The sequence below is a fragment of the Anastrepha ludens genome, chromosome 2 (genome assembly GCF_028408465.1).
Source record: "Anastrepha ludens isolate Willacy chromosome 2, idAnaLude1.1, whole genome shotgun sequence".
NCBI classification, from domain to species: domain Eukaryota; kingdom Metazoa; phylum Arthropoda; class Insecta; order Diptera; family Tephritidae; genus Anastrepha; species Anastrepha ludens.
In genome coordinates, this window is record NC_071498.1 from 159,069,598 (window position 1) to 159,096,446 (window position 26,849).

At 38.8% G+C, this 26,849-nt stretch overlaps 1 protein-coding gene across 6 annotated transcripts in view; it reads left to right on the top strand.

Moving 5' to 3' along the window:
• Positions 1–26,849, top strand: part of LOC128855684 (uncharacterized) — a 162,842-nt gene that overhangs the window by 86,243 nt on the left and 49,750 nt on the right. For 5 of the 6 annotated variants that reach the window (XM_054090801.1, XM_054090802.1, XM_054090800.1 and 2 more), the window contains exon 3: positions 15,724–15,981. In XM_054090801.1, coding sequence (XP_053946776.1) covers positions 15,724–15,981 — 258 coding nt within the window. The remainder of the gene's footprint in view (positions 1–15,723; positions 15,982–26,849) is intronic. The other variant, XM_054090803.1, reaches the window with a different exon arrangement.

Here is a 26,849-nt window from a genome sequence, read left to right on the forward strand (position 1 = left end):
AGCCTTTAGATTACCGAAACCGAGTGGCTCTATGTTCCGCACTGGAACTGTAGGAATTTATTATGATGATGAACTAACTTTACGCTTAATGAAGAAGTTAACTTCCGGCTGGGAATTCGCTTTACAAATATTTGTGTTGTTTACAAATATCTCTGTTGAATTGCAGACAGCTATTTGTACTAGGTATTGGCTAGGCATTCCCATGCTGGCGTGGCACTTACTGTATTTTCTTTCCACCGTCGTCGGCATTTAGTCACCAACGCTTTGACTGTATTTGCTGAGCATTTTTTTGTTTCGCATTTTTACTACTCATTTGTTTCCAGACGCTCGTGGGTTTAAGGCTGCCTGGTGGTGCGGCATGTCGCAAGTGTTGTTGCTTGCGGCGTTTCCATAGAGTCGCTTGTTTTTTCTACTTTTTTTCTAGTTTTTTTTCTTAATAATCTTTTTCTTATAATCGCTGCAACAACAGTTGTCACTGCCTCATTTGCCGTTGTCATCCGCAATACACAACTCATAGCCTTCAACTAATATATAATTGACCAAAAGCTAATGTTTGCTACTTCAGCACTTTGTTGTTGTGTGCGTTTTTTTGTAAATGATTCCTTTTTGTTTTGCCAATTACTTTGCGAAAACGGCTTTGATCTCTCGAACGTACTTCCATTAAAACAAATAATGTAAAAAAGCGCTAACCTGATTCTTTGGAATTTTTTATTTTTTTTTTTAATAAAAAAAAGATCTTAAATTTTATATGCTTATTATGTTATTACTTTTTATAGCTTGAAATATTTTTTGTGCTCTGAAACCAATCATTTCCATAGTTAATCCTGCTTATTGTTAAATTTTATTGTATATTTGTTCTGCAATAAAAATTTAATGCTTCTCTTCGCATAATACAAATTTATTGTCCTTTTTTGAAATTAAAAAAAGCTTATACATCGGTCCTCCTTAAATGTCTCTTCAGAAGTTATTTGCACACAGTCGTTAAAAGGACGGTAAGCTCCGTTTATTGCAGATGCTTTCAAATTTGGAAAATCCGGAAAAACTGAAAAAACGGAATAACTAAAATATAAAAACAACAAATACTGATTAACTTCTGAAGCTGCTTTTACTGAAACTGATATTTTGTCGAATGTTCAAAATACAAGTACAGGGTGGCTGATGAATTTTGCTACATTAAGAAACTCAAATAACTTTTTTTTTAGTGGATGGAATTCATTTATTTTTTTTTCAAGTTGAAGGTCATTAAATTTTATTAATATAAATGTAGCTTAACTAGTTTTAAAAATAATTGAATTTAAATGCCCCCCATGCTCGTTGACACAAGTGCGGCATCTTAGTAAAAAGTTGTTCATTGCTGCTTTGAGAGTTGCGACAGGAATAGCCGCAATTGTTCCCCGAATGGATTGTTTTAGTTCATCCAAATTTGTTGGCTTTGTTTTAAAAACTTCTTGTTTACATAAACCCCACAAGAAAAAGTCAGGTGCAGTAAGGTCAGGCGACCTGGGGGGCCAACGAAATTCGGAGTTTCTTGAAATCAGTTTATTGGGAAATTTTCGTCGCAACTCTGTCATAACAGTCTGGGCTATGTGAGACGTTACCCCATCTTGTTGAAACCACACAGAGTTGAAAGGAATTCTCTTTCGGCGTAGTTCTGGATAGAAAAATTCTTTCAGCATTTTCAAATAACGGTCTCCAGTAACCGTAACGGTGTGACCATTTTCTTCAAAAAAATAAGGCCCGACAATACAGCGTGAAGAAACCGCACACCACACTGTCACGCGAAGAGTATGCAATTCCGTCTCGTGGAGTATCTGTGGGTTAGAAGTACTCCATATTCGACAATTTTGTTTGTTCACATTGCCGTTTAAATCGAAATGGGCCTCATCAGACATGAAAAGGCAGTTTAACATGTTCTGGTCTTCTTCCACCATTTGCAGGATCTTCTGGCAAAATTCCAAGCGAATCGGCAAGTCTGCTGCATTCAGTTTGTTAACCATTTGAATTTTGTAGGGAAATAAGTCTAAATCTTTGTGCATTATTGTTTGCAAAGACTGTCGGCTGACACCAAGTTGAGCAGATAAGCTTCTTGTTGAAACCCTTGGATTGCTTTGTATAGCTGCAGCTACAGCAGCGATCGTTTCCTCCGTCCGAACTGGTGGGGTTCGATGATAAGGCCTTCTTGCGACTGTTCCTTGCTCAGCAAAATTATTCACCAGTCTCATTATGGTCCATCTGCTCGGGGGATCGCCGCCAAACATCCGCCTGTACTCTCTCTGTACCAAAACTACGGACTCCAGTGCGTGATAGCGGCGGACTATCCAAATTCTTGATTGCGTGTCCCAGTTATCCATTTTAATAAATTTTAAAGATCAATCTGCAAATTAAAACAAAAATGGAACAGATAACTTAAAAAGAAAAAAAGTGATTAAATTTTGTTTTTGTAGCGGCTTTCATCAGCCACCCTGTACAAGGTGGCGCAAACTTAATCACCCATTTTTGGTGTATTTTTGAATAACCTTTTTACTAAATAAAAAAACAAAATATTTTGAGTAATGGAAATCTTCATTTTGACCTTCACGCGCTCCATTGCAGCTGTTTAGTTCTTCATCATTCATGGCACAGCTCGTTGTGAGCCTTAGCTTCCTTCACAATTCCTCTCCATATGTCTCGGTCCATAGCCTGACTATGATAGTTGGCCATTTCTTTGCTTCTTAGATCGTCTAATGCCTCAACGTCGTCTAACCATCGCCTCTGCGATCGTTCTCTTCGCGTTTCATAGAACATGCGCGCATATAGAACTTTGCGAGGTATTCTTTCATTTCAGCATTCTACAAACAGTTCAGAGCTGTCAGATGTGCTGAGATTTGCAAACCACACAACGTTTTCCCCTTGTAGAAATTCCTCTAGTTCGCTGTTATACCTGTTGCGCTAGAGCCCATGTTCTTCTCGTACTGGACACAGTATTCTTCTTTGTATTCTTCTTTCCAATATGATTAATTGTTTAGTTGTATACCTTTTCAATGCCCATGTTTCGCATCCATACGTTGCCACTAGTCGTTTTAAATATTTTGTTTTTCGTTTTCCTACTCAATCGCTTGCTTTTTAACAGTTTAACATAGGCCAAATATGTTCTGTTTGCAGCCTGCACGCGGTTTTCGATAGCAGTAGTTGTATCATCTGTTCTACTGATAAGCAGTCCGAGGTATTCAATTTCATCCACGTATTCAAATTCTTGATCGCCAATTCTAAGATCTGGCGCTTTTCTCAACGTGTTAAGTCTTACTACGAGACTCTTCGTTTTTTTTTTTTGTTGATCCGGAGAAATTTCCTTGAGTACTACTGTTTTTGATATTAAAAAAAATGCTATTTTTTAGTATAATTGATTGGATGTTTATTTCATTACAAAGGGGAAAGTATGCCGGAAGTGGAGTAGTGGCACGACCACACGCTTACAGGGCAATATCTTTTTCATGAAGTTTTCCATAACCGAAATGCAAAGTGGCTGCGCTATGTCCTCGTTAGCCTCACGAATTCCATTTTTGAGGTCTTGAATCGACCCTTGGCTGTTGGCGTAGACCTTATCTTTCACGTGACTCACAAGGTGTTAAATCACAAGATCTCGGTGGCCAATTGTGATCACCTCTTCGAGAGAAAACACGATCCGGAAGCTTTTCCCGTGAAAGATCAATGGTTTCGTTGCTTGTGTGGCACGTAGCGTCGACTTGTTGAAAATAAACGTTGTCCAGATCAATACGATCCAATTCCGGCCATAAAAAATCGTTAATCATATTTCCTGTTTAACACCTAACACCTGTTATTGGAAAACCCTTTACTTGTATTTCTCGCGAAGATTACCAGGTTATCAGCAAAGCCACATTTTTGCGATTTTTGGACGTGATAACGTCTTATAATTCGATGTAGCCGGCTGCACGCATCAAAAAATGCGCCGTTATCTTGCTCAAGCGTCGTTATCTGGCTCATGCTGCATTACCTTACTAAATCGTCGTTATCTTGCTCATGCGACGTTACCTTACTTGAACTGCAAGCGAGAGCGCGAAACGAACGACAAAGAGGCACAATCGGCCACCGCGTTCGGCAACGTTCGACATCTGGCTCTCTCCTACTTGAGTGAGCATATATAGGGTTTTTCAGTAAGAGCGCTTCAACTTTTGAACTTTTTTGAATAAAACACAAACGGTTTGACTTTTTTAACTAATTTTTTTTTAATTATCGAGTTTGAACATATACATTTAAGTATGAAATTCGATTTATTTTGCATGACCACCGCGTGCACGTTTTACGAAGTCCAATCGTTGAACCCAATTTTCGACCACTCTTTTGCATAAATCGGCCGAAATGCCAGCAATTTCTCGTTCAATATTGGCTCTGAGCTCACAAATCGTCGCCGGCTTGTTACTGTAGACCAATGACTTCACATAACCCCAAAACGGGACGGCTAGTTAAATGGACCGCAAAATGGCCGTAATGCTCTTAAAGTAGCAGCAACAGAACGATTATTTTCATAAAAAATTTGCACAATTTGCAATCGTTGCTCAAGTGTGTAGCGTTCCATGATGAAATGTATACTAATGAAGTTTACAAATGACAAGCGAAAAATAAAAAATATTGCGTCGTTCGCCCTCCCTATCGGAAAAAAGTTGAAGCGCACTTATTGAATAACCCTATATATGTATATATATGCGCATTTGTATATAAATTCACATACTTGTATTTGCATATGCCTTCTGCTGTGTGCATGGTAATGAACCATTTCTCTGTTGAGAATAGGACGATGATAGGAAAAGTAGGAAATTAAAGGGGGTGTTTCGAGTGTAAAGTGTCTTGAAAAATGTAAATCGATGATGGTGCCTCTTAGTGTTGTTGACTTATTAACGTCTGATGCACAATCGAAATTGAAGATATCTTTCATGAAATTGATAAATGTTTCGTCATTTTTCACGTTTGTGTAAATGTAACTTGATCAATTCCATTGCAATTCCATTTACCTCCTCCTCTATATCCATACAAAATATCTATCAAACAAATAAAATTAAAATTTTGTTTTGAAAAATGCAACCACTCCATCCGTATTTTCTTATGACGTTGTCACGTTAAAATATCGTCAGTAAAGCGACTTTACAGACAACCTCTTTTTCTTTTTTTAATATAGTCTCTGATGGATCAAACTCTTTATTTATATAGTCTAGGATCAGTTTGAACACAAGTGAGTACAGCTCATCTCCCTGCTTTACTCTTGACTCAACTTTGAATAAATCAGACGTTTTGCCTTGTATAAGCACTTTACAAGAGGTCTCTGCATGGGCTGGAATATTTGAAATAAATCGATGGTTAGGGGTATTATATGACAAGTTGCGCGATCTTGTTGGAGCCAAATGTCGTTGATGTTTAGCTGATTAATTTTTGGAAACAAAAATTCCGTTAGTATGACTTGATAGTGCTCACCACCCACCGCAATGGCAGCTTCTTCCTCATTTCGAAAGAAATAAGCATCTATGAGTCCTCCAGCTGTCAAATCATAGTCATGCAATCAAAGAACACCCTATATTTGCAGATATTATTATAGTTTTGGGGAAAAAGAAATTCACTATTTTTGCGTAAAACTTTTGCACAAATGTCGACCTTATCGAAATTTTCTTTTGACATCAAAAGTGCCTAAACGGAGTCGATTAAACAAAAATTTCACGTAATTAGCAGTTACAGTATTCACCGGCTTCGCTTGCAATTTTCCATTTATCAAAGAAATAAAATGTATCGAACTTCCTCTTTATTGACTTTCATTGTTAACACCCTGTAAATCGCAACTAAATGCAGCAAACATAAACCAGGAAAATTTTTTCAACGAGCATAAACTTTAAATTGCTTGATCGATACTTTACGAGATATCGGCCACTACAGCCAACTACCGAGAAAATACTTGATCTTTTTCCCCAAAATAATAAAATATCTCTTTAAGACATTTTAAGTTCGCACTAAATTAATTCCCTTAATTTGCACTCTTGGGCCCTTTCGGGGTATCCATTTGATTGTAACAGCATACACTTTGCATGTGTGTATGTATGTATGATTTATAGTTCCCATTTATTGCAAATCTTTACGCTCTTCCGCCAAGTATCTTTTGTCTTCTCATTTAAATAATCCAATTTTCACATTAGCCAATACTTTCTAAAAACTCTTTAGAGAACTGCAAAAAGGGGCTAAGCCAATTTCTGTGTGGCAAGCGCCATGTTGCTTTCATGCTTTCATTGCTGCCTGTCGCTATGATTCTTATATGCATTTTTGGCTCGCTTACTTTGGCCACAATTCCTTTCGTGATTTCTTGCTTTTTCTTCTTTTTCTTCCTTTTTTAATTTTTTTAATTTTTTTTTTTTAATTTTTGTTTAATTTTGTTTTTACGTTTACTTTTTTGTGTTGTTATACGATTTTCGAATGCTGTTTACATTTTTTTTTCGTATTACGGATTTCTTGTCCACGGAACACTCCCCATGGTGAGACACATGGATTTAGCCCTGTTGTTGTTGTTTGTATGCCGGAATACTGGATCACTTTACACTCGCGCCACGTTCCAATTCCACTTCCACCGCCAATGCATAGTGCAATCGCTACAATAACAACAATTGACAGGCAGATCGAGTAAAAGCCACAAACAATCGAGAAATGCGTTGCACGTTCTTCCTCAAGCGAGTCAACAGGTATTTTGGCTTAGCGCCACTGCGCAGCCGCGGCCGCTGTCACAGCTGCCACCAAACAAGAGTAACAGTTTGTATTGTGCTACTTTCATTGCAGTTCAACTAAATTTGCTTACATATCGCTTTTTCCGTATTTTTTTTTTTTTTTTGGTTTTTGTATGCTTGGCTTTGGTCTTTCGATTTCTGCTTGTTCATTTTTACACAACTTTTTTTCGTATTTTTATTTAACATTTTTTCTTTGTTATACTTTGTTTTTTGTATTGCCATTTGTGAGTATTTTATTTTTATTTTTTATTTTTGGCAACAACAACTGGAGCACGGCGCTTGCGACTTTTTATTCGTACAATATTTGACATTGTTGCCTCGTATTGACAGCAATAAAAGTTGGCCACTGCAGGAACCATTTGATTGGCAATTGATTGCTTGCATGTTCGGTTGGCTTTGAGCGAAACCTCGATTGGTGTAAGCCAATATTGATGTTTTAATAAAGTTTAATTGTGATTTTGCCAGAGTTCAAAGTTTAATAGCAAATTTTCTCACGACAAACATAAAACCAATTGAAGTAAGCCATAATGTGGCCAATCGGTGGGTTTACTAAACTAAAGTTTTTTTTTATTTATTTTTAATTTCCATGGTTGTCCCAAATTGAGTTTGTCTATTTTGATTTGAGCTCTTTGCAAACAAAGGAGAACCAATTAAAAATATTATCGATAAATTTTGGTACGTCAATGTAACTTTTAGTTGTTAAACGAGCAGAGTAAATTTGGTTTTTATTAGCTTGCAAATTTTGTGGCATTTATTGTTTATAATTAACTGACCTTATCTCGCTAATAACGCGCGAAATATTGGCATACTCGCTCTCGACCAAAGCAAATTCGTCAGCATAGGCCAGACTCCCACAAAGAGTAGGCCAAGGAAATCAAATGATCAAGGCGCGAAATTTACAGACTCATTACTTGAGATGATACGCATACCATAAAATTCATTCCAAAGAAATGATCGTGCAACACCGTTTTAGAGGAAGTATGTTTTTTTATGTTGCAGCAACTTGCTGGAACCATTAGGAACCCCTTAGGCTGGAATTGGAACCACTTAGGCTGGACGTGGTGAACTAACGGTCGCATTACATTTGCCTGCATCACCTAATATTGCCGATAATGTTGGGTCCATTTTGAGTTTTGAAAGAGGTAGGAGTCAATCTTGCATTTAGCATGCAACATGCACCATAGTGTGATAGAGAACGACCGAACATCGATTTTTTGAGGCCGAACAGAACTAAATGGAACTTCGGCTAATTTCGGCCGAAAAAATGTGAACTTTGTTACCAGTATTCAAAAAAATGTTGCAACAACTAAAAGTTGATAAACGCTTTAAACCAAAAAATTTTAAAACATGTCCAAAGTTCTGTTCGGTTTACGCCAAAGCCGGATGGAAACCGAACTGAAATTTTATGTGCTACTCTATACTCTACTGCCTGAACTACTCTAACAACGGATAAACCACCTGTGTTCGCAACACCACTCAACCAAAATTTAAGCTATTTGCTATTTTTTTAATGAGAAAAGAAATGGGAACTGCTTGCGAGCCTTTCAGCGAATGCCACATCAACTACTTAACCTTGAGCTGAAACATTTACTAAAGTATTGGGTTGGAGAATAAGTTCGTAGCGTTTTTGCCGAAGACTTTTATTTAAACAAAAAACAATAATTATATCAAAGAGTTACCATAATCAATTATAAAGGGTGGTTAAGTTTCAAGGGCCGGTTTTGATTTTGAATAAAATACAATTTTTTTAGGAAATTATTCTCATTTCTATTTATTGTGATAATATTGGTATGACTCAATTACGTATAAAACAAAATATCTGCCAAATCGCCGCCGCGGCCTCGGCGGCACACCTCCATTCGATGGTCCAAATTTTCGATGACGCTGAGGCATAATTGAGGTTCTATGCCGTTAATGTGCCGAATTAGCTCATCTTTTAGCTCTTGAATTGTTGCTGGCTTATCGACGTACACCTTTTCTTTCAAATAACCCCAAAGAAAGGAATCCAACGGTGCCATTTGACATCGCTGCGACGTGAGATTATTCGGCCATCAAATTTTTCGCGCAAAAGAGCCATTATTTCGTTAGCTGTGTGACAAGTGGCACCGTCCTGTTGAAACCACATATCGTCCACATCCAGATCTTCCAATTCGGGCCATAAAAAGTTCATTATCATCTCACGATAGCGAACACTATTCACAGTAACTGCCTGACCGGCCTCATTTTGGAAAAAATACGGCGCAATGATGCCGCCGGCCCATAAACCGCACCAAACAGTCACTCTTTGTGGGTGCATTGGTTTTTCGGCAATCACTCTTGGATTATCATTCGCCCAAATGCGGCAATTCTGCTTATTGACGAATCCACTGAGGTGAAAATGAGCCTCATCACTAAAGATGATTTTTTGCACGAAGTGCGCGATATGAATTTTGATTTGAACGCCCGTTTTCATAATAAGCCTGAATAACTTTAACGCTTTGCTTGATTGTGTATCTTTCCATGGTTCAAATTGAGTTAGTCTGAAAGTGAAAAATGTCAAATGAAATGCAGAAAAAAGCTTGATGTTTAGGTGTGGTTCACATTCTACATCGGCCCTTGAAATTTATCCGTGATTCCGGTTCGGCGCTCTAGTAAATAATAATAAAAATAAAAAAGTTGAAATCATAAATGCGTAGAACTAAAGAAAAAATTAGTAGCTGAATTGATTCAAATCCCATTATCAACTTGCAAAAACCTCTCAAATGAAAATATTTCCCTCATACTTTTCATCCAACTACTTTACTAATTAACTACACGGTGCATATGTACATATTTCATTAAATTAAATTTATTAGCTCTCTTTTCTTTCCAATCCATTTCTGTGCACAAAAACATGGAATCTAGCGTTTTAATTACTATAATACCGCCAACTCAGCTAAATTAACAAAACTCACTTTACTACACGGCTGCTCCAGTTTCAGAACAATTCTCAAATTTCCCATAAAATACAGCCAAAGATTTCCAATCATTTATATTCTACGTACAAAGGTCCACCACCACTTTCTGTGCTATAGAAATCTTAACCTTAAGGCAAATAAATCAAATCGAATACTACAAAGCAAGCGGCTTGCGGTGGCTGCCAACAATCATTCGCCAATTGATCTGCGATGCGGAGAGCGGAGCGTTGCGAAAGCAATTCAACAAGTCGAGCAATAGCGCCAAGCGCCAAAATGGTCAAAATTCACTAATCTCCTTGCGCCAAGGAATTTGTGGCTGTTAAAAGGAAAGCTTCAGGGCAGACCACTCAGCGAGTGAGGTTTTATAAATGGAAGCACATTTGTGTGTGACATAACTTTTTGTTGTCTAGAATTGTAGGTTTGTCGGCGTAAAAGTACAAATTCAATTATTTACCGATCGCCTGCTACATACAACTTAATCTACCTATGAAGATCGGCCGCTTTGGCAGTGATGCGTATTGCCGTTGGCGCACTGTCGAATTTGCCATCACCGTTAGCGTTATCGCTTTGGCAACCGCGACAGCAGGCAGTTGGCCAAAAATTAGTGTAGCCAATAAATTATTTACTGTTTTTTGTTCTTATTTTTTGTGTCTTGTCGCAGCGCGAAGCTGACGTTCTAAGTTATTGGAAAGCGCTTTGGTTTACCGCGAGTATATGGCCGCCCAGCACGCTTGCGCGCAACTGTTGCAGCCTTTTGACCTGAATCGTGAATTGACTAGAGATATTATTTGTTGGCAGCGCATAGGGTGCTTTTTTTTTGCGTTTCTAAGCGTATATTATTGATCGGCGGCACAGAATAAGTGCATACATACATACCATTTATCTATTCTATGTGTGTATCTATGTCATGTGCATGTGGCTGCTTGTAAAACTTTCATATAATTTTGTATTTGTGTGTGGATACCCTTGGACTACCCAGGCAACATTTTTGTGTTAATGCTTTTAAAGTCGCGTAGTAATTTTTTTTCGGTTACGGATGATAAACATTTTTGTACGAATTCGCATTTCCGATAGATATTTTTTTAAAGCTAAAAAGCTTTTTTTATTAATTTCCACAGGAAGGCTCGATTATCTTGAAACCTCTCATTATTTTTGAAGTACCTATAATATTGCAGCAGCTGTAGTAGCTGGTTATATAATATTTGAGAACTTGTCTTCTAAATGTATATAAGAAACACAATCAAGTTCGTTGAATTAGAAACGCACATAAATTTAAGACATCTCTGTACTATGCACCTCAATCGAAATTAATTTTTCATAACTCCAACCACACTATACGTAAACTGTAATGCACGAACTGTAGTGCACACTGTAATGCACGAGCTGGTATTTTGAGAAAGAATGCATACTAGTACCAAATGGTCTAGTAATGCACTAGTTGCAAAAGGTCCATTAGAGATGTATGCAAAAAATATTATTCTTTAAATATAAATGAGAATGTTTACATCCTTTATTGTGTGTTTGGAGGAGATCCTGCTATTTGTCCCGAAAGAGTGCGTGCCGAAAGTTACTAAAAGTGCGAAAGAAGAAAAAGAAGAAGATGAAACTGACGCCACGAATTGTAAACTGTAAAATAACAGCTATTTTCACGAGAACTTGTTTCCCTAGGACTAGTTTCAAACTAGTATTTTTCGGACTAGTCTAGTGTGGGTGTATGCAAACAATATTATTCTTTAAATATAAATGAGAATGCTGGCATTTACATCCTTTATTTGGTGTTTAACCGAGCTCCTGCTATTTGTCCCAAAATAGTGCGCGCCGAAAGTTACTATAAGTGAAGAAAAAGAAGAAGATGGAACTGACGCCGCGAATTGTAAACTGTAAAATGACAGCTATTTTCACGAGAACTAGTTGTCCCTATGACTAGTTGCAAACTAGGATTTTTCGGACTAGTCTAGTGTGGGTGTAGGCAAGAAATACAATATTATTCTTTAAATATAAATGAGAATGCTGGCGCTTACATCCTTTATTGGGTGTTTAACCGAGCTCCTACTATTTGTGGCGTGCGTCCTGAAAATAACTAAAAGAGCAGAAAAAGAAGACGAAAATATTAAATTAACAGCTATTTTCAAGAGAACTTGTTTCGCTAGGACTAGTTGCAAACTAGTATATTTCGGACTAGTCTAGTGTTCCACAACAAGATAGCTTTGTTTTCATACCTGTGTTGGCTACCATATACGTGCGCTGTGTATGTGTGCGTGCGCTGTCTGTGCGCTTACTGCTGCCATTCTTTATCTGTCAGTGTCGATAAACTTATTTCCAAAATTAATTGATTTTGTTCTACCGTTACGGACAACCTTCTGCTGTGCTTTTATTGTGGCACACAACCTACACTCAAACAAGCATATAATACAGTTGTCTACAATTAGCGTGTGGGCAGTGCAAGGCAACACATGGGGCGTACTGGCTATTCAAATAAAAGAGTTTCGATTCATTTCATTTGCTACCAACTAAAGAATTTTTGTGTGATTGTGTGTGTGAATTTTGTGTACATTTTTTTTTCTTTTGTTCTGAATTTTTTCATTTTACATTAACTATGTTCCATCTACTTTCAACTTCCCATTAATGTTTTGATAGTAATTTTTTCTCATTGAAATGTTTGTTAATGCAACAAACTCCCCAAGAAGCTCGTAGCATCAAATCTAATATTTGTTTACTGTTGTTGTTTTTTTTTTTTTTTTTCATTATAAAAATATTCCACACGTTGTGCTTGATGATCTGTGCCGCTCATTAAATCAAGCAAAAATTCGAAGTAATCAATGCGCGGAAGGCGTGGCGGGAAATGTACGCGCAGTGAAGGTTCTGATTAAGGCCAGCCTGCTTGGATGCTTTTAATTTGTTTGATTAATTTCGAAAGTTACGTTGATCAGCGTCCATTGTCTTCGTTTTTCGTTTTTGTTTCAAACTTTTTTTAGTGCAGGAAAAATTATCTAAAGCCTTGAAGTGTGCCTAAGGTTGTAAAGTGGTACAAAAAGCGTCTCATTAGATGTTGGTGTGAACTCATTGGAATTTTGTTTTTTCTGAGCGCGCTAATATAATTTTATTTTTTTTGTTTGCGACTACTATGCGGAGAATATTTTATTTTGGTAGGAGGCATGAGCTCAATGTATGTGCAATTGCTTTGTTCATTATATCTTAATATAGTTTTCTGAATGACAAGGTTGGGACTCTTATCCCAAAAAGTCGCCGACCCCTTACCTCTTCTCTTTGAATTTGAAGCCACTTTAGTAGTTAGAAATTAGTAGTGGAAAAATGAGTCTCTATTGCATTATTTCTCTGTTCGGTCATATCGCAAAATAATTAAGGTTTTATAAAATGATGTTCGATATCACCACTTGCACCATCGGAAATAGGAAAAGCCCACTCGAACTGTTTGGTAACAAATGAGGTTTGAAATTTACTATCGCTTGACTTCTTCCATTTAGCGCTGGAAAAAATATTTAGAGTCAGTCGCTATCAGTTACCATGTTTTGTTGAAGTGTATAGTTGGCTATGATGGCTGGCGTAGTCGAGTAGGCTGGTGCATGACTACCACTTGGTAGCGCCCAGGCTGGAGACACGATCATGAAATACCCAAGAATAAGAAAAGAGAAAGCGGCAGACATAGCCGAATGGATTGGTGCGTGACTACCATTCGGGATGGCGTCGAATCTCGGTGTATGAATCACTAAAATTAATTAAAGTTTTTCTTATATCGGTCGCCAGGCAATAGGAAAGCTCCGAGCGTATTTCTACCATGAAAATATCGGTCGCCAGGCAATGGCAAGCCCCCGAGCGTATTTCTGTCATGAAAAAGCTCCTCATAAACAATCATCTGCCGTTCAGAGGCGGCATAAAACTGTAGGTCTCTCCATTTATGGAGCAACATTAAGGTGCACACCAAATATAGCAGGAAAATCTCAGCTAAGGTTAGATTACGTTAGGTTAGTTTTGTAGCGGTTGTTCACCATGGGACACACTTAGGTTCATTGCCCATTGTGATGTTGCGTGAGGAAGTTATCCTTATCTCTCCTAAAACTAGTGTGAAGTTTTCGGGTTTTAAGAGACCCCTGATTTCTACAGTACTCAGGTCTTCCAACTTAATAAAAATATGGTTTACCTAAAGACGTGAGCATACATTTGGATCGAGCAGGACAATAGCACAGAAGCTGCAAGATCGTCTCTTCATTTTACTCATTTATACAGCTTCTGCAGAAGTCATGAATCTGCACGCCCATCCTCTGCACGTGTCTGCTTAATAGGCAGTGCCTAAGAGGAAATGAGTGTACTAAGTCTTTGTTTTGTCTGACTGACAACAGAGATTCTGTGGCTTTGGCATTGAGATTTGACCACAATGGTCCAACAAGTCTGCAGTATGGTTTATTACACTATCGTTCATTCGGTGCTCTTACTTTTTCTTAACCAATAAGTACCTTACACGTCTGTAAGTGTTTTTTTTTTTTATGGAGGTGGCAAAAAGCGTTGAAAACCGAAAAGTGTGAGACTTGTCCGTGGACTCACCCACTAACAACTCACCCAATTCCGCACCTGCTTCGCTCCAAACTCACCCCCTCAAACTCACTCGTTTCCCATCCACCGCTGGACAACTGTTAAGGAATATTTCAAGGGAAGAGGAGCGGCCTATTACCTCTTCATGAAGATGTGCGCTATGGTGCAGCGCGTTTGAGTTTGGTTTTACCATTTTACTAACATCGTATCACTGTTCTTCTGACTCAAGCATAATATCCACTAGGTAACTAAACATTATTGGCTTCCAAATTCTAATAATACTTAACTCTAAACTTAATTTAAACGATGACAGACAAAGAAAACTTGCTCTGCAATTTCAACTAGGTTGTCTCAAAAGAGAAGGTTTCAAGCATCCATGTACACTAGGTTCTTGGGTCAAGTAGAAGTCTATCTGTCCATGTGAAGCCGCACAGATAGAGTGTGTCTCTACAAGACGAACCTATAGCATGAAAGCTGGTTACAAATATGATGGACCCAGACGTGGGTGAATAGAATTGGTCCTATAGGGTTGCCGTTATGGGCTCTCCCGAAGTAATATAGAGAGCAGAAGGAGAGGAGGGATAGTTTTAGTGGCCACACCACACGACGCAGTAGACGACGTAAGTGCGAAGGCATTTTGAACCCTACCTTACCCAACACAAAAACAAAAAAACAATCTGTCCATGTTTTAGATTTATCCATTTGAAGATATTCGGAATCAATTGATACGTTCATCGGACGTGCATAGAATTCTTCTTGGTTCGCTCCGTTCAACGTTTCGGTTGGTCAGCTGTGCTGGATTCGCTCCGTGTTTTTTACCGACGGCCGAATTCGAAGGCCGTCAGCTTAACTGTTAGCAGACCCGCAGTGACTAAGACAATATCCTGTGGTGCGGAATGCGCAGCATACCCTGAGGGCATATAACAGGCATACCGAGGTGAAGTAAGTCACTACGTGTATGCTTATGTCATTGATCAGCTTGGTGTCAACCCTCGCCTGTTTATCGGCCCTGCTGTTACCCTCAATGTCATAGTGACCAATAACCCATCTTACATTGGGGCGAAATTAATCTGGTCTCGTTAAGGAACGCAGCGTTTCATGGTTGCCTTAGAGGTTATTGACTGCTTTGTGAGACTTCAGCGCCGCCTGGCTATCAGTAAAAATTTAGATATCATCTCCAGGTATTGATCGCACATTACCAGTGTCACGGCCTCTAGTATTGCCATCTGTTCAGGCTGCAAGACATTGCAGTAGTCGGGCAGCTGAAAACATCGAACAGGTGGTGTGAGCGCCACTTGCATTAATGTATATACTTATATAGTAGTATATTATATTATAGTATAGTATATTTCGAACAAATCCAAATAAATTTTCCAATTTTATCTATTTAAAAATGTATTTTATTTGCCTTTAATTTCACATTCGTTATATATTAATTCATTTCTGTTTTTTCTCTCTCTTTCCCTCTTATTATTCATTCTTTGCAGGTTACTACACAAGAACTTTCGCCACCAAATGAATTTGCTCCCCACGTAACGGCGACATGCAAATCCGGCACAATGAATATCAAAGTGAAATTCAATGGTCCCTACACGGGTGCAGTGCATGCGCGCGATCATCGAAATGCTGCCTGCATGGCCATGGGCGACGGCTCGGATGCGGTAGGCTTCAGCATAAATCTGTTGGCGAAACAGGGTGCGCCCGATTACTGTGGCGTGCTGGTCAGCAACGTGAGTGGTACCAACGTAAGCTAACCAAACGTTCCAATACTAATTTCTACTAAATTATTTGCCTTTGAAAACTAATTTCATTTTTTTTTATTATCGATGCTTGTTTTGTTTTTGTTTTATGTAACTCTGCATTGCATACAAACAACTTTTGTGTGCGAGTAGAAGAGTTTGTGCGAGTATTTGTATGCATTGAATGGAGCTTTGTAAATATACATTTTTGCAAAATGCACAACACGTTTTCACAACGTCCAAATAAGAGGTGATGTTTGCACGATTGCAATGATTGTAATTCAATTGGCGATTTGATGGTGATGATGATGGTGATGATGTTGTTGAATTGTGTTGTTAAGTAGCGTTAGTTGTGATGCTCTGAAATCATTTTTGAAATGTTATTCACTCATTGACAGCCAGTTGGGCGTAACTGGTTGCATTTGTAAAAGGAAAACAGAAATGTGATTTCCATACAAATCACTTTAAAGATTCGTCTCATTATTCCAGTAAATAAATGTAGTTATTTAATTCATTTCGCTGTCAATCAAATGAAAAAGAAACTTTCAATCAAAATGGACTTTTTTTGTTGTATTTTGGCTTGATTATTTGCTGTGAAACATTAGTTAATGATATATGCGCCCATATAACAAGCTAATCAGCTCTACCACTGAATGCATTTTGGGTTTGATTTTCGTTGAATGGTGATACTGCAGTCATAAAGCTGCGATTGTAAATCCAAAGTGCGCAGATAAGCTGCATTGAATGCAGTCGTAAGTGTAATCCGTAGGTACTCGTACAAATTTCTACGACGTTGTTATGCAGGTGCAGAAAATTTAAAAAAATCCAAAAATCATATACAATGAGCGAGTTTTGCTTAGCCGCACATTGCTTCGCATTATTTTGAAATAATATATCATTGCGAAATAAATTTCTTGAATATATTTTTATTTAGAACCGAAATAACTAAAATTATCAATATTTCAAACTAGCTGACCCGACGAACTTTGTTCCGCCCTAGAGGCAGCAAAAAAGCAGATTTTTGATTTTATTAAGTTAATTTTTTTATTAATCAAGTATTTCAATAAAGCTTTAATAGATTGCACTCTTCAGTTAAGCACCTTGTGAGACACGACATTTTTTGTTTTATTATCAGGTGCAAGAACAAACAACGCAGATGCTTTTCCGACCCGTGAACATGCCACATATAATTGATCATCTAGATTCAATGATGATTTTCTAGATTCAAACCACAAACTTTCAAGGATTTGCCTTGTGATTTGTTAATGGTCATGGCGAATGCAAGACGGATCAGAAATTGAAGTCTTTTAAACTCAAGTGAAAGATCGGTTGGGATCATCGGGATCCTCGGAATGAGAACTTCTTCACCTTCAAATTTTCCTTAGAGTATCGTCGTGTAAATCACATTGTTCATCAATTTATTTACCACCAAACGCGTACCGTTGCAAAGTTTTGGTGGGCTTATGTTTCGAAGCATGATTACTACGGAACCAACTTTAAGGCGTAAATTGTGCGGTGGTAAGCCAGGCACATCCAAGGAGTTTGAAAATTCAATTGGATAGTTGGTGGCTTCATCTTCATTTGTTACACAGTGAATGGATTTGAATGAATGCATTTTTCCAATGATATCATTTTGACTTATGTAGTTTAGGTCATCTACATCTTTATTCTTATCGGCTAAAATTGCTCGCTCACTCAACCATTCATTATTTTTGTAGTTATTAACGTTGTTTGGGAATACTTTATTGATAAGTTCGTCTTTCGATGAGACAAAGTTACAATATTTCTGAGGAAATGAAATCAATCCGCTCGATTCGTCGACAGGTACTCGACTATTACCGATAGTCAGTCATTGCTCAGAGAAATCTTCAGTAGATGTATCATTAAGCAATGCAACTCTCATGTTTGTTGTCAACTGAAGTTTCTTCACATAGCGCCATAGATTCGATGATTGGAGGCAAGCGTTTATTTCGTCAGCAGCCGTTGATCTTGGAATTTCTGGCAGTGTTTTGCGGAAGTCGCCAGACAGTAAAATGCGCCTCCAAAACATCTCGAGTCATTGTCACATCTTTCAATGTTCGGTTAAGTGCTTCTAATGCATGTTTATGCGCCATTGTGCATTCGTCCCAGATGATGATTTCGATGCTGATAAAACTTTCGCCATTGCTGAGTTTTTTGAAATATTACATGTTGGTTCTTCAATTTTTTGAGATTTAAAGGCAATTTTAATGCTGAATGAGCCGTACGGCATCCTTCTAACAATGTGACTGCTATTCCAGAATAAGCAACTGCACCCGCAATGTTGGATTTCGCACGAACAGTGGCTAAAATTACTGACATGAGGAATGTCTTACCAGTTCCACCAGGGACATCAAAGAAATATAAACTACCATTTCCATCATCAATTGCCTTCATTAATGTATCATAAACTTCTTTTTGTTGGCGATTCAACAGTGGTACATTCGTTTGAATTACTAAATCTGCCTCGCTTTGTTCTTGTGATTGAGAAGCACGAAGTCGAGCCATACTAATGCGGCGCTCTTCAGGGGCAATTCCTTGTGCTTCTTCAGTCGTTTCATTCGCAATGTTTCGTATCCTTCTTGCATTACGGCTTTGTTGCGAAAGATTCGATCGTCTTGGTCGCGGCATTGATGATGATGATTCAAAAAGAATACAAATTAATGTGATATATTTTTGACAAAATTTATATTTTCAAATTTTCTACTTATTCATAGACAAAACTACGTTTAGCTGTCATTTGCGTTTTGTTATTCCATATCAGATACGTTTTTGTTATACCACATTTTATAGTGACTTCACGGAAACGCGTTCGAATGGGATAAAAAGTATCCTTTGTCCGTCTCCTGGTGCTAAGCTACCTCTCCACCAATTTTCAGACAAATCGGTTCAGCCGTTCCCGTGTTATAAATAGTGTAACTAACATGACTTTCTTTTATATATTATATAATATTATATATAGATTAATGAAAGGAAGAGACACGAACATCTTCGAAATATTTCATGATTACGTACTTGATTGTGCATGAAATTTGCTTGGCGGTTGGTTGGTTAGAGTGGTGATTCATCCAGAATCCAACTAGCGCTTCCGCACCATTTTATTGCTACTTCCTCGTAAACAACTTGTTTGCTAGTTATTTACGACATGACTATTGTCAGTCAGTGCGGACATAAGAACCTTCGAAGAACATTTTGCGCAGGGTTAACACTCTGTCCTTCCATAGAGCAGGGCATTCACAGAGGAAGTGGAAGATTGTCTCCTTTTTCTCTGGTTGTTTACAACTATGACAGTATGTATTATGAGGGATACCCATTTTGGTTGCTGCTCTCCCATAGACCAAAAGCTAGTAATGCTACCGTTAGTTTCCAGGCGTCCGTGTTGACGATTGCTTGAGGTTGTAGGTGGGCCATGGGCTCTGCTAACTTTGCATGTTGTCTGATCTCTCCATCTACAATCCGCGATTCGGAGGTATTTTAGAGAAATTATATTCTTGACTGCACGTAATGGTGTGAATACCGATTGTGCAAGAGCGTTACTCATGACAGATCCCCCTCTTGCCAGTTCATCAGCTATTTCGTTACCTTCTATGTTCCCGTGCCCCGGGACCCAAATTAAGGTTACTTTATGGTTTTCACTCAAGGTGGAAAGGCTATTTCTACTACGTTCCACCACTATAGAGGTTGTTGTAGCTTAATCCAGTGTGTGGATTGCAGCTTGGCTATCCGAAAGAATAGCGATATTGCCCTTATATGAGAAATCTGCGATTAGTAGCCTACAGGCTTCCCCAATTGCCAGTACTTCCGCCTGGAAGACACAGCTGGTATTAGAGAGACGCACACATTTTTTTAATTTTGAGCCTGTACCCAGGAAATATTTCACTAGCCTTAACCCAACATGTCCTTAAACCATCTCGAGCTTTTGAGGAATTATAGCATCCAGCTTCTTTAGGGAGTCTGTATCTAATTTTTCTGGATCTTCAAAGCAGACCAAACATGTCAAATAAGGGGTTCCGATGGGCATAATCGTTTATTTATACATAAAAATTAAAAAAAAAAGTTTTAAGGGGAAAACTGAACAGGAACACTGTTATCTCTTCCGACATAGACTATCATGTAAGTCTTCCATCACCACCCTTGCTATTCTCCTGTTCACTCCCAACTAGGGAAGAATGGAAGACAAATCTAACCGAAATCGATGGCCCGCTGATTATATATACACATGGTTCAAAACAAGACGGCAAAGTGGGATTTGGAATCTTTTCCAAATCCCCTCACATCAATCTATCATTTAGATTACCCGACTACTGTAGCGTATTCCAAGCGGAAGTATGCGCTATCTGGTATGCTGCGAAAACTCTCTTAGAAAATAGAATATCACTAGAGGATATCCGCTTTTTCACCGACAGTCAAGCGGCCGTTCGAGCACTCAGCTCCTCTTATACCCACTCAGATGTGGTTCGATCCTGTCTCTCATCTCTTAACGAGATAAGTGTTCAGAATTCTGTCCAAGTTATCTGGATACCGGGTCACAGTGGATTCGAAGGTAACTGCAAAGCTGATGAGCTCGCAAGAGCTGGAGCTGCGCAATCAAATGTTAGTGACTTACCCACAATCCACATTCCGCTCTCAACATGTAAAATGCTCATCGATCGAGAATTTCACAGCATTGCTGATCGGAGGTGGCGAGTGGAAACTACTTGCGTTACGACCAGACAAATCTGGCCATCCTACAATCTGAAACAGACAAAAACTCTTATAAGTCTTTCGAAACACGAACTAAGGCATATAACATCTCTTATCACCGGCCACTGCCTTTTGGGCACTCACGCACGTCGGCTCGGGGTTCCTCAGAACGACCTGTGCAGATACTGCGAGGACGAAGATGAGGAAGTATCGAGCAGACATTTGCTGTGCAGTTGTCCGGGTCTAGCCAGAAGTCGACTCGCTCTTCTAGGCTCTCCAACAATTGACAATCTTTCAGTACTCTCGGACCTGAAAATCGAATCTCTCATCAAATTTTCGAAACGAATTAATATCTTTGATCAAAATCTACAATAAAAATCTCGGTTAGGTGGGGAAATCATTTAAAATAATGAGCTCTAGGGCAACACAACGGACCCCACTTGCGGTCTATGTGGTACTCCGATGCGGGGTCACCCTTAAACCAACCAACCAAGGGGAAAAAACTATTTTTATAAAAAAAGTGCGTGTAGCGTAGTACACATAACGGAAGTGAAACTTTCAAGACATACAAAGAAAGGGGGAGAGACCCGCGAGAGAATGAGAGAGAGAGAGAATATATATCTAAATAAATTCACAACATTTGCAGAGAATACAAATAGACAAAATTTACAAAAACCGGAGAAGGGTCGACCGGTGTAGGTAAACGCCGGACACAAGCCGTGGCAACAACGCGCACTACTCCAAGCGTTTATTACCCGCACGAACGCAGGGATTCCAGGACCGCAGCAAAGGCACAAATTACCGCAAGGTAATACCAATAAATCCGACGCCGAATAGCGCTTTATAGTATGCACAAGCATTAGCCAGGAAACGGAAATAAGGGCCAAAAAATAGGCACCAAAAACAAATGCCAAAAAATTGGGAATAAAAAACGCCCCAAACAATATGCACCCAGAAAATATAACGCCAAAAAATAGGCACCAAAAATATATTTCCTACAAGTTTGCACCAACAAACAAGCGCCAAAAAATAGGCAATGTTATTTCTCACTAGAAATTAGCAATCACAAGTAAAAACTGAATAAAAATAGCCTGAAGTGTATCTAAGATATATATAAGGTATAGCTCTCTCTCTCTTTTTCTTCTACGTTATATCTTTTTTCTCTCTCGCAGAACGAAAATGCCCAAACCGTTGCATGGCCTTGAAATTTTGCTCTCCATTCTCGCTCGTCCATCAACTCCTAAGAAGTTTCACTTAAAAAAATTTAACAAAAATGAAATTACTAGTCTTCACCCATTCAAAACTCAAATCGTGCACCCGCTTCAGCAAAACGATGAAATTTGCGTAAAATTTTCTGCGAGACAATGTTGGAGCGATTTCGTACGGTAAATATATACTATATGTTTTTTGGAGTGATGAAGTCCATTTTCATTTAAATTAAAAATTACCATTACTGGTCATCTAAAGATCAGAACCCACCATTAAAACATCAACATCCACTTCATAATCCCAAACTTATGGTCCGGTGTCCATTGTCGTTTATTGAAATATATTTTTATCATTAGAAATCCGTTTTAATTCCTAATTCTGCCACGAGCAACCCATTCTGTGTACTTTTGATAAAACAACTTAGGTCAAAAGTGTCAATGTTAGTCAAAAAGTGCTCAGTTTTGTCTATAAGTCACTAAATTGCTTGCTTTTGCAAAATATTTAATCACCATTCACAGCCGTAGCTTCAGTAACCATCTTAATGAAAGAAGAAGAAGAAAACTTAAACAAAAAGCAAAGTATTACATTTTTTTATGATAAATCGAAACTTATTGATCTTTAAGTAAAATCTGAACCACACAATTGAATAAATTTACATTGTAATGTAACCGCATTAAATAGAGGCGCAGTTTGGTTGTTTAAGGCAGGCATTTTCAAGAGAAAATGTGGCCGAAGCTGAGCCGAAATCGAACTGAACTTTTGTGGCCATGGTGAGCAATGTCGAAGCCGGTCGTTCGAAATTCGATAATTTGCTAGTTGTAAACAGAATTTGGGGAGGCCGCCGTAGCCGAATGGGTTGGTGCGTGACTACCATTCGGATTTCAGAGAGAGATCGTTGGTTCGAATTTCGGTGAAAGAATAAAATGTAGGAAATTTTTTTTCTAATAGCGGTCGCCCCTCGGCAGGCGATGGCAAACCTCCGAGAGTATTTCTGCCATGAAAAAGCTCCTCATAAATATATCTGCCGTTCGGAATCGGCTTGAAACTGTAGGTCCCTCCATTTGGGGAACAACATCAAGACGCACACCAGAACTAGGAGGAGGAGCTTCGGCCAAACACACAAAAAGGGTGTACGTGCCAATTATTTATATACAAACAGAATTTGAATTCTTCTGAAGTAGCAATATAAATATTTCGCTTCCTAATCATTTGCTTGTGTGTATTTTCCCACAACAACTATAATTTTACTAATTTATATGTATTAAATAAATCAGCATACATTTTTGTACTCCATAAATCAGGTTCGCAGCTTAAGTCTTTTGATAAATTTTCGCCCAGTCCACAGCCAACTTTGTCTCATCTTTTCTCTTGCATAACGCTAACTAAGCGCAAGAAATTTGTGATGTAATCAATGGTGAGATTAAATGAAATTATAAAATTGCGCAAGTAGAATTGTTGCCGCCAAAAGTTTACAGCATACAATTGGAAAATTGTAGCGGAACAATTGTATTATAAACGTAGCCACCAAAAATAGCAGCCAAAACCAAAAACAGAAACAAAACACAAAAAAAAAACAAAATAACAGCAAAAGCAATAGCATCCCAACTGATTTCAATAACAATAACCAAAAAACTTATGTGCTACTCCACTGCGCTTGCTTATATGTTTATATGTAAAGTAAGCCGATTTGCTTGTGACCATAAATACAATAAATACAATAAAGCCGCTAAACGCCATGGCTTCAAATAAGACAAAGCAACAACAATAGTTACGGAATTTACAAAAATTTACAATTGGGTGTTGAATTGAAAATTGTTTTGTATGCAACAACGCGATTTCAACACACGAAATGGACAACGAAGCAATGTGCCGCAATAAGGCCGATCAACCGATCAGCCAAAACACGTACGTACATTAAATACTTTGATACGGCGAGTATATGCGGCGTTGAGGCCAAATCAAGATACTCATATCGTACATATGTTTGTACATATCTACACATGTCTGCGATGCATAGTATATTTGCCACACACTTAACCCGGCCAAGTCAATCACCGACGTACCAACGTACAAACAAACGAACGACACAAAACAAGGCGCGTCCAATTGTCTGGAGAAAAAAAAAAAAAAAAACAGAAAATCGTTTGTGAAAAAGCGATTAAGAAAACCAGGCTGATCAGCAGTTAGCCGCTGACTATGCCAGCGAGGTTTTTAGTGCGCGCAGCTGGTTGCGAACTACGAGCGAATATGTCTGGCTCCTTTGGTGCGCCATAAGTTTTTAGTATCTCAGCTTGTGTCTCGGCGCGTCTTGTGCTTGTCAATCGTTATACGCGCATGCGTTGTGCGTCGCCGCGCGCCGCGCGCCGATAGACAGCCAGACAGCAGGACAGACAAGTCGAGCAGATAAATGGCAATGCGTTTGACTAATGTGGTGCAGCATGAAATATGGGTCCTGCGGCACAACTTTACTGTGGGCCGATTGGCGCTCAAACTCAGCCACTCGGCCACTCACTCACTCACCGACCGGCGTCCGCTAAGTGTACGAAAGTTAGTGATTTAATGCTTGGGCAATGCGAGCGATTCCTTTCAGCAACATTTTCTAGATTCCTAGATGCGTTTATGCTTCTAAGTGCATACAGACACTAGACGAGCGCCGACACGCTCGTTGCCACAAAAGTGGCATCCCACATACGTGGCTTGTCTGTTGTCTGGCTTGCACTTTGATGCTGCAGCGCACGCATGCATTGCTGTTTTCTAGAGACGCATGCGCGCATTTATGCTAATTTTCTGCAATCGGGTCGTTATTTGGCTGTCGCACATGCCAAGGCACGTAACTGGTTCGTGTAGGTGTGCATTTTATTATGGAAGTACGCGCGTGCGTATGTAAATTTTCTTATACCCATTGCTTTTTTCCTTTTCTGGAACACAGCGGGCAAAATAATTGCCACATCTAAATACATACATACATTTGAATGTGCTTTGATTTTCTTGTTGTATTCGTGCACAAAATGCGCGCTTTGCACATTCATCAATTTCGGACAAATAGCTGCCTGCGTTAGGGACCCCATTTGTGGCTATGAAAAGATAAATGAATTTTTGCAACACTTAAATATTAATGCGTTCGCTGCTTTCAAAGGGGGGGGAAATATTTGCTCTGCTTCCCCTTTGCAGTAAATAGTCATAGCTTTCGATGTCAATGGGTATTAATGCTGCATGCGCACATGTTGCTGGTAATAAATTGTTTTAACTGCAGGACAACTAGCGCACACGCCTTAATTTCTAAGAATTGCAAGGCAAAAATGTGGCTTAAGCAGCTAAGGGGAATTAAAACCATTTCATTCGTCTACATTTCGAGTCCATTCATGCATGCATATGCATGTGGTGGTAAACCTTTGTCGGGCTACGGCTCCGCCTATTCGCCCAGACAGCTGCTTGGCTCAGCTGCTGTTGACCCGTGAAAATAAATCGCGCTTCTTTCATTAATTGCACACTTTCTGGGTGTGTCCGCCATAGATAAGCAGCCCAAGTTACGGCTTGTCGCAGTGCTGGGCTTGCTTTGAGAGCGGAGAAGTTACGTTTTCAACTCAGCTTGTGTTGTTTTGCTATTTTTTATACTTAGGTTGTAAGGAAATGACCATTTATGAAAGCAAAAAATACTCAAATAAATTTTAAAAAGTGCAGCATTAAAAAATCATTAGGGAAGAGCTGCTACAAAAGTTATGACAAGGCTTTCGAAAATATTGGTTGAAATTAAAAACTTTATAGGCACCAATAAAAACTTCACAGCAGTCCAACAAGCTGCTCGGCGTTATGTAAAGGTGGTCAATTCAGAGGTATTGGATTTTAAATTGAAATAGAGTCTGTGTCAAAAGGAAAGAACCGGTTTTTTCTTATAACTTCAAGATATATTTCGTTCTGCGTTTTACTGCATAATAGTCCCACTCAAGGGCTACGACGCCAGCGCTAACTCTGGTTAGTGCCGTTCGAAACTTTCCCGTAAACGCAACCAAACGAAAATGAGTGAGAAGTACGCGATGCGTTTTGGGGCGGTATTTTTTATGCACGCATTCGAAAGGGCCGAAATTATCTTATCGAAGTTTGTTGTGATGTGGAACCAGCGGTGTAAAGTGTACAAAAATGTTGATGACTTTTCCAAGCGCGGCTTGAAACGAGTGATGGCAAAAAAGCGGAATAAAGTGATCGTCCAACTTTTTAAGCGGGACCCTTCTTTGCGAGTACGCCAATAAGTTCTTGCTAAAAAAAGAATAGATGTGATTATCAATACCATCGAACGTCGACTGAAGAAGGTGAATATATCCTACCGTCCCACATCATCAAAAGCACTGCTCTCAGAAACAACAAAACAAGAAAATGACGCCACCCAGTCCCCAAATGCCAACCCCATTGAAAATGTGTGGGGAATTATGAAAACGCATCTTGCCTGACGGCAATTACTACATGGCTTATTAAGTAATTGCACCTCGTGGTTTTGTACATACTTTCATGTAAAAAGATTTTAAATATATATCTTTTATACTTCATGAATAATCACGGTTCCTTTTTTCTGACACAGACTGTAAAACAATGAAAATTCAAATTGATTGGGCAATCTCTACTATTTTTGTATAGAAGCATTCATGGCATTTATTTTTTAAAGATAATCCCTTTCCAATCCCTCGCGAGCTGTATGGCAACAATCTCCATCTTGTTTGAACCAAACATTATGGAGATCACGGGCTTCAATTTCCAGCATCAAAAAGTCCTTTATCATGGCGGCATAGCGTTGGCCTTTCTCTGTTACATTGACGCCAGCCTCGTCTTTGAAGAAAGATGGGCCGATAATGCCTCCAGCCCATAGGCCGCACAAGATGGTTGTTTCCAATGGATGTAATAACTATTCTTGAACAACTACGGGTTACTCTTCAGCCCAAATACGGCAAATTTGCTTATTGACGTAATTGGGC